General features: G+C 42.3%; 1 protein-coding gene across 1 annotated transcript in view; it reads left to right on the top strand.

Annotated features, from left to right (window-relative positions):
- Positions 1-1,032: 1,032 nt before the first annotated feature.
- The window catches only part of CFTR (CF transmembrane conductance regulator), a 210,613-nt gene continuing 202,105 nt past the window's right edge, over positions 1,033-9,540 (top strand). Inside the window, exon 1 of the mRNA XM_068276426.1 lies at positions 1,033-1,204. Coding sequence (XP_068132527.1) covers positions 1,152-1,204 — 53 coding nt within the window. The 5' untranslated portion in view covers positions 1,033-1,151. The remainder of the gene's footprint in view (positions 1,205-9,540) is intronic.

Genomic DNA, 9,540 nt, shown 5'->3' with positions numbered 1-9,540 from the left:
TAAGAGCTGAGAATCTAGCAAGTGTACAGGAGCCCCTGACAGTACTTATACATATGTATGAGACTTTTAGTTCTATTCATGTTCCAGAAGATTCCAGCATACCAGGATTAGGACATGTACATTGTGGGACATGTGTAGGGCCGATCAATATTTTTTCAGCAAGTTTAATCACTCAGTAATGGAGAAAACAATAGTTTAACTGTTGTTTGCCATCAGTGTAGAGAATAATTTACATCCAATTAAAAAAATGATTTGATCATTCTGATGAGGTCCTTTACGGCAGTGTTTCTCAACATTTTATTGGTATGTACCCCTTTTAAAACCCTGTACTCACCAAGTACCCCCTAGCATAGTAAACATTATCACAAGTACCCCTTGACAAATATATATATTTAATCATAGTACATTATAATTGGTTTTAAACCATTTCCAAGCATTTACTATTGCTTTTAATTAGCTAAAATACTAATTTGGTGCTGTTTAAATAAGATTTATCATTTTCTAAAACTCTAAATTTGTTATTTTTGGTTAAGTATAATCAAGCCCGAGTATCCCCTAGAACCCTCAGAAGTACCCCCTGGGGTACGCATACCACACGTTGAGAACCTATGCTTTACGGTATCTATTAGAAGACAATATAGCTCATAGGTCAGTATTAGCTCATGTGCCCAGCTTACTAACCTCCGATACTGAATCTTGGCTTTAACTATAAGTTTTAATAAACCTGCCCCGTTTATTATTTAGAAATATTACCTATTATTAGTTAAATGTTATGAATTAAATATATATTGATTTCCTGACCTGAGATCTCCTCAAGACTATGACCTTCTTGCACATCCTAGCTAGCTGACCCAAAATACAGTAGTATGCCATAGGTATTGCAATCTGATTATAATTGTTTGCAACACACCTCCTGTGTGTTACCTAAACAAAGGAAGAGGGAGTGGAATAAAAAAAAGTAGGAGAAGAGGGGGAAGATATGAAAGACTGGGCTGTCTCCCTTTGCTTTGCTCTTCTCAAACCTGGGCAGAGTCAAGGAGGCAGTGACATCAGCAAGCTGGGAGAATAAGGTGGGAGAACAGGGACAGAGTAGACTTACAGTGGCAGGATTTCAAGCCTGTGCTGACTGCAACCAATAGCACAGCGTCACTATGCAGAGATCACCGTTAGAGAAAGCCAACATCTTCTCCAAGCTCTTCTTCAGGTAAGAGACGTTCAGTGGGAGTCTGTGCACTGCTGCATTCCGATACATACAGACTACAGTTTCCTGAACTGCAGCTCTCCTCAGTATCTGCCTCTCACCGGCATAAAGTTTATTCCCTCAGTAATGACAAGGGGAGAAAAGGTATTTGGCAACCGACAGAGCAACTACTTCTTCCTGTAAAGTGCAAAGTAAAATAATGATCCTGCTGCCTGTAGTTCTGTTTGTGCTGCACCTGCAACAGGAACAATCTACACTTCATCTGTTAAAATCTCTGGCTTTGTTTTATTGGAATTAGATGTTTTAATCTTACTACTTTTAGCTTGATAAAGGTATTGAGCTTGAAGGAACTCTGCTTAAACCTTTGGAAACTACAGCCTGTTTAGCATTTTTACTGCAAATCATCAGTTCAATAACTTTTATTTATCCAGTTTTGGATGTATGGTCCTGTTTTTATCCTGACAATTATAGCTAATAATTAATACTTTAATAGAAAGCTTTGTTTCTGTTTGAAGAAACTTGCGCACTGACCATTTAAACCATCATATCCCTAAATATTGTCCCACTGCTTGCCAAGAAAAGCAGACCTGAGCATTGTGACCAGTATTTTTAGAAGTAAAGAAATGGACTGTGGTTGTTTGCAAAACCTAGATAAGGAAGAACTAGTTTTCAGTGTTTTTACTCTGTACCCACAGGGCTTGTATATGAGAAATGAATTGTATTCTGTTTTATTCACTGTTTTATCAAACAAGGTGTATTACCCTTTGTGTTAAGGCTCATAGACACACTCAACTAAACCCCCTGATTGTCGTCTGATTTTGGTCTGTTGGACGACAGTTAGACACGAGTATGCGTGGCTAACAACTAGGCGAGCGACTGATAACGAATCACACGACTGTTGGGATTATATTGTGCAGTTGGCCACACATGTACAACATTGTTTGAACGACGCATTTGTTTTAAATATGGCTATGTCGTGTAGTATGTTGTTTCGCTTGTAAATGAGCTGTTCGTTCAGTTGGTTGGTGTGCGGAAAATAAGTTGTGTAAACGGTTTATCTTGGTGTCGGCCATGTCGGGGTGTTTTTCATGAACTTTGTTGGACATGTGTACATAGCTTTTGTGCACATATACTTAAGTGTGTGCAAATACAACTCAGAATGATGCTGATAATTAGTATATGGTATTATATTATTAACGTAAAGGTGGCCATACACTTAAATTACTTTTCTCCTATATTTCTAGCGCTTACAGTAGGAAGTACTAAGCTGACAGATTTTGGACTAGTCCATCTCCTCCATCACATAGATCAGATGGTATCTGAGAGGGATCTATTACTTCCACTCAATAAGCACAGCATGAAATCTATTAAAAATCTATTTAACCACAATGTTGCACTGTTCCATGCAGCGCAACACTATGCGTCATCGATCTGCTACATCTCCCAACATGTAGGCAATCGATATCTGCAAACCAGAGTGATCAACCAATTTGATCAATTTCAGACAAATATCGATCGGATGATCAATCAGGTAAGCCAAACAATATCTATTTCTAGCAGATTCGATCAGAGTGATTAAATTGGCTGGATATACGGTAGATGGGAAAATCAATAAGTGTATGGCCACCTTTACTTCTATTGTAAGATACAGAGTTACAAACATGAGACAGGATCAGCCCATACACTGGTCGATTTCAGCCATCGACCGAAGGCCAATTTGACCAATCGAATCGACTTGAAATTGATGCAGCAGGAGGCATAATCAATCGGCTGATTGATCAATTTCCGGACGATTTTGATCTATTTGATCAATTTGCTTGATCGGTCTGGATGGAAAATCTACATAGATCGGTTGCTGGCAGCAGATTGATGGCCCATAGAGTTGCCTTGTATAGAATGGTCCAGTAATGCATTTGGATTGATTTTCAATAGATTTCATTCTGAAATCTATTGGAAATCTGTTCCTTGTGTGTGGCACACATCAGATAGATTCCTGTCAGATTCGACCTGACAGGCATCTGAAAGGAATCTATCTGATGGTCGAATCTGCTGCAAATCTATAAGTGTATGGCCACCTTTACTCTGTGCTTGCAGATGTTATCAGTGCTAGATGATCAATGAGTTACTCATTTTCATCATCTCATCCCATTCATCATCTCAAATCAGCACTTTAATAAAGCTGTGCTAATGAGCTGAGAGGGTCCATTTATCGCAACAGAAGTGGTGGAGACAAAAGCACATTGTTTAGGTAGAGAACAGCACAGACTGTAACTTGTTTACTCTCTGTAGAGTTGCAGTGTAAAAACGTACACTGTACATACAGAGGTGACGTGCCTGTATCTTAAAAAAAAGTTTATAAAACAATGCAAGTGCCCAAACCTTACCTTATTAGATGGCGCGGGGGAGTGTTTCATCGTACTTGATTGTAAATATACGTTGGTACACATGCATTTAAGCTACATATGCACTGTGGTTTTATTTTTCTTGGCTGAAACAATTATTTCCATACAAAGTATGTACAATTGTCTGCCAGTTTACTTTTCTTCCCTTGTAGTGATCAACCTGGTTGGCCCACTGACCCCAGATTTCTCTTCTTCCCAGAAGAAATGGCAAAATGCCAAATTTAGTGCCACTCACATGCCCTACTAAGCTTGCTGCCAAACAGCATGTCTGCACAGTCATGGTTCCAAAACTGGCACCCAAATTGATCTAGGTGATACATCTGGCAAGTGTTGGTTGTAAGTATGTAGGTTACCACTTTATTCATGAGGGGTGCTTTGGTATGGCATATACTGTCGCCTCCTATTGAGATAGTACTTTACTTAGGATTAGTAGTAATAATGGTGATATGCAGAGTATCGGTGCTTTTGTCAGAACTGAGGCTACACAACTAGACTAGAATTGACAACAAGGTTTTGAGTATGAGTGATGTATACAGACAAAATATGAGGATGTGAAATTACTATTAAGCAGGCCATACACACATCAACTTTACCAGCATATTCGATCACTGTGATCAAACCTGCCGGTTATCTGTGACACACCAAGCCGCATCGATCATCATTTCAAAAATTGATTGATTGAAATTAAGATTGGCTTGCGAGGTACATTTCGGTGGATCCAATGCAGCAGGTGAGCGACAGTGGATTGACGATTCCATAGCATTGCACTTTATCGAGACGTACAACACTACAGTTTGATTGATTTTCAATGAAGTTCATGGTGAAATTAAGTGAAAATCTATGTGCTGTGTATGGGGGGAATCGATCCCTTTCTGATCAATTCCTCTCTGATCTGAATCTGAACTGTTTGCCACATTGGGCAAAAATCTAAGCTTGTGTGTCCACCTTAAGGCTGTTCTTATGGCCCATACTCACGGGCAACTTTTTGGCCTGTCGCCAGCACACGTGTGTGCGACAGGCCGGCGACAGCTCGTCGCCAGGTCCCTCCGCATACACACGGCGGAGGGACCTGGCAACTGATGCGGCGGAATCTGTCGCTGTTGCTCCTCCCCCCGCCGGAAGCCCAATGCATTTGTTATCTTGTTGCTGTCGCTAGTCCGCGTACTCACGCGGACTAGCGACAGTTCTGGCGGAGTTGCGGCGGCGACTGTCGCCAGGCGATTGAGCGGTTCAATCGCCCGGCGACATCAGCGACGAGCGACGGTTCGGGGTGCGCGCCCGTGCAACGCCGCATACTCACGGGTGACCTGTCGCTGCAACACGCGTTGCGGCGACATTTGTAGCCCGTGAGTATGGGCCATTACAGAGTTAATGACTTATTGGAAAAAATCCCATGATCTGGGAGTGTTGCAAGTGTACAGAAGTTTTAGATATGGAGTTGTAGTCAGAAACGTCCTGTCTGTCAGCACTGTGCTTATAGATGTGCTATTGTTTAGCTGACAATGCAGGCGTGCTGCAGCCGAGTAAGATATCAGGTTAAATGAGCAGGCACAGTCTTTACATGTTCTACACAAGAGGCACATAGCGATATTAATGTGGATGAAAGGATAATCTTGTTAATCAAGATATTTTTACAGGGGTCATGCACGGGAGTAATTTTATTAACAGAATGTAAACTGTATGCATGGTGCTATTTTTACCATACCACAGAGCGCTCAGCTGTTTGTGTGTATCCATAAACTATTCCATTTTTTTCACTAGATTAGACATTTCATTTGATTTAGACATAAATTCTGGAAGATATCAATCATTTATGTGATTTCACAACTAAACGCGCCCATACATCTACCGATTATCAAATCAGATGAAAAAGGGTGAAGCCAAAAGCGTGCACGTTCAACGATTTGACCAATTTTGAGGCGAAATTGGTTGAATGTATTGATTGGACGTGCTGTAAAATGTTAATGTTGGGTGCACGGCAGTAGCGGCGTGCGATAATTGTGAATGATGAATGCAGTGGAAACCTCCGGTCGTTGTCCCGCCTAGTGTAAATGTACCCCATGCCCCTGCATTTATACAGTACCTCCTACGTAGGGGCAAACCCGGAAGAGGAGTACGGTGGGTGGCGGAGAGGTAATGTTTTAATGCAGGGGCACAGGGTACATTTACACTACGGGGGACAGCGGCCGGGGGAGGCGAGGCGATAAGGCAGCGTCACAAGGCTTTTTGCTCAAAGATTTCATGCTGAAATCGGTTGGGAATCAGCCTGTAGTTTATGGCAGCCAACAGATCTCTCTCCAATCCAATTCAATCAGAGAGAGATCTGTCTATTGGTTAATCGGCTGGCACAATTGCTAAACGTATGGGTACCTTCACTGAATAGTGTGTATTTATAGTATATCTTTATAGCAGATACTATACATTTTTTGGTCACCCAAAATCATTTTGAGTGCAAATCTAGACTAAGTGTCTCCTGAGGTTGATTGACTTCAGGGTTCCACCAGGTTACATCCAACTTAACTCATCTACTGATTAAGGGCCCTGCCTCTGACACAGGAGACCAGGGTTCAAACCTCTCTTTCTGTTCAGTATGCCAGCATATATTCAGTAAGGAGACCTTGGGCAAAACTTCCTAACACTGCTACTGCCTATACAGTGCGCCCTAGCGGCTGCAGCTCAGACGCTTTGAGTCTGTCAGGAGAAAAGCGCAATTTAAATGTTTTGTGTCTGTGTGTCATCTTCCCACTTCTGCTCATTTGCCTAACCCCACAAAGCAGATTGGTTTGGCAGGTAAGCTACATACACATGCTAGATTTAACTCATTGGAGGCAGCTGATAACGATCACTTCTGAGAAATTAACATGTGTTTAGCGACCCTCTATCCCAGGGGTCTCAAACTCAATTTACCGGGGGGCCGCAGGAGGCAAAGTCAGGATGAGGCTGGGCCGCATAAGGGATTTCACAAAAAAAAGTCCTCAAATGTCATTATTAACAGTTTTAGTTATTTCTTCTGAACATGAAGTGTCCTACCTTATAGTTCGCTTCAGTGCTACCATTACAAGTAATCCGCCGTGCCCCCGACGCAAAACGAGGGCTGCAGAGCCCCCAAATCGCCCGGGGGGCAATCCGCCGGCATTTCCTAGAAGGGGCAGAGCTCTCAGCTTCAGCTCTGCCCCTCCTGACGTCAATCACGGTGGATCGCCGCCTCTGCCCGCCCCTCTCACTCTTCGTTCACAGAGAGGGGAGAGGCGGCGATCCATGCGGCGATTGACGTCAGGAGGGGCAGAGCTACAGCTGGAAGCTCAGCCCCTCAGCGCAGTCGTGGATGTTTGCCCGGGGGATTTGGGGGCTCTGCAGCCCTCGTTTAGCGGCGGGGATGCGGTGGATTACTTGGGAGCACTGAAGCGAACTATAAGGTAAAATAGTTCGCTTCCCTGTCTCTTTTGCTTTTGCTGGCGAGGGCCACAAAATATTGTACTGAGGGCACAAATGGCCCGCGGGCCGCGAGTTTGAGACCTTTGCTCTATCCCTTTCAGTGAGCATCCTCCTTGCAGAGCAACTTGGCCTGTTTGCATGCTACTGTTTTGGCCCTCCCCCATTCATACCAACAGAACAAGTTTCTAGCCTGAAGGCTAGCAACACGTCTGTATAGCTTTGGCCCAGCACTGTCAACCGGGGAATTGGATTCCAATCCCTGGCGGTTGACAGACCTTGTGCATGTGTATGAGGCTTTAGAGAGCCGAGGAGATCAAATGTAAATCATTTAGGGATATATTTACACCCATCATTCATCCTCGTTTTTTCCCAGGTTTGTTTGTAGCTTATCAGGAATTTGCTATTCCGCAGAGAAATCTAATCAGTTGACATGAGTAACATCAGCTCACATGAGTGACATGGGGGCACTTCAAAGAGTTTCATCTTGCCGAATTGTTTGTTCATTAACATGGATCTCCCCATAGAATCTTTAGACCAAGTAAATAAGATGGTTTTAGCAGCAGAGATTGCCAGAGTATCAGATACAAATCCAGCCAACCTAGCATGGCTGCTCTAGCATGGTTCACACAGAGATCACTTTGTACTTCACAAGCTGCAATGGTCATTAGAGGACAATCAATATTCTGATATCCCTCAGTGCATACAAGCCACCAGTGACTGGTCCATAAACCTGAATCAGGAAATTAGATAAACATACACTGCTGCCTGAATCATTCATCTGACCAATAATGTCTGCTAAGGTGCCCTCTGAACCTGACTCCAGTTTGGCATGATTGATTTTCTTCAGCTGATTGCTGTTTTTTCTTATCAGAGGTCCCCCATGTGCTCTCTCCTTCTTTCCCTGTCATACAACAGATGCCATGTCAGTCTTCCATGTCTGTCCGGGGATTGTGCAGACAAGGGGCTCATCCACACCATGATGCGCAGATGGGCGTGCAATTAGAATGCAACACATACGATTGCACGCCATCTGCGCCGTTATGCGCTACGCTGTTGATCCCATTCACTACAGTGAATGTGTTAGCTCTGTGCTTGCGGGCAGAACGCATGCAGCAGTACGCAAGCGCATCATACTGGGCTGTCTATGCCCTCCTGCAGTTCTCACGTGTCGCACATCATGTGCGCTTCCAAATGCGCACGGAAGCACGGCATGATGTGAGCAAGCCCTAAAGCTCCTGTACTTCACTCTCTGCTTTCAGCATTCATGTTTATGTTGTGGTAGAGGTGAAGGGGGGATAGCAGAGTATGGGGAAAGATGCTGTCAGGGATGCCTAGAGGATAGGGAACACAACAGGGAGTGAACAGGTTTTCCAATCTGTCCAATGGGTCTTTGCCTGCAAGAGTGTTTGGCATAGGTTTATAATAGCCAAAGCTGTATGCCTACCACAAGTTGCTGGATGAGACCACTTTTGTTTAATTTGTTAAGCACAGCTTCATAATTGTATATAATTCCAACATAAAAGCATAATGTGCTAATCAGTGAGGTAGGGATGCCAATGTGGGTGCTATCAGAACCTATAATAATAATAATAATAATCTGAACATTTGTATAGCGCTTTTCTCCTGTTGGACTTAAAGCGCTCAAGAGCTTCAGCCACTGGATGCACTCAAGAGGCCACCCTGCATTGTTAGGGAGTCTTGCCTTGAACTCCTTACTGAATAGGTACTGACCCTAGCCAGGATTCAAACCCTGGTCTCCCATGTCAAAGGCGGTGCCCTTAACCAGTACACTAGCCACTCCCAGGGTTCTGGCCTAACAGCAGACATTAACCAGTTCGCATTCAGTCGTTTTTCACTTTATGCATCCGAGCTATGTTCACCTCCCATTCATTAGCCTATAAATTTATTACTACTTATCACAATGAACTGATCTATAACTTGTTTTTTCCACCACCAATTAGGCTTTCTTTGGGGGGTACATTTTACTAAGAGCCACTTTACTGTAAATGCATTTTAAAAGGAAGAATAAGAAAAAAACGGAAAAAAATCATTATTTCTCACTTTTCGGCAATTATAGTTTTAAAATAATACATGCCTCGATAATTAAAACTCACGTATTGTATATGCCCATTTGTCTCGGTTATTACACCGTTTAAATTATGTCTCTATCACAATGTATGGCGACAATATTTTATTTGGAAATAAAAGTGCATTTTTTCCGTTTTGCATTCATCACTATTTACAAGCTATTAATAAAAAAAAATTGAAATATTTCATCTTTACATGGATAGTTAAAAAGTTTAGACCCTTAGGTAAATATTTGTGTTGTTTTTTTTGTTTTTTTTGTAATTGTAATGTTTTTTTTTTTTTTTTTTTTTTAATTAAACATTTTATGTGGGTATTTTTGGGAGGGTGGGATTGAAATTGTATTTTTTTTCTGTAAATATGTGTATTTTTATTTTTATTTAACATTTAGCTGTAGTTTACTTTTTGGCCACAAGA

Source organism: Hyperolius riggenbachi, chromosome 3, assembly GCF_040937935.1.
Source record: "Hyperolius riggenbachi isolate aHypRig1 chromosome 3, aHypRig1.pri, whole genome shotgun sequence".
In the NCBI taxonomy this organism is placed as follows: Eukaryota; Metazoa; Chordata; class Amphibia; order Anura; family Hyperoliidae; genus Hyperolius; species Hyperolius riggenbachi.
The sequence above is the reverse complement of the archived record's forward strand: the minus strand, read 5'-3'. Positions and strand labels throughout refer to the sequence as shown.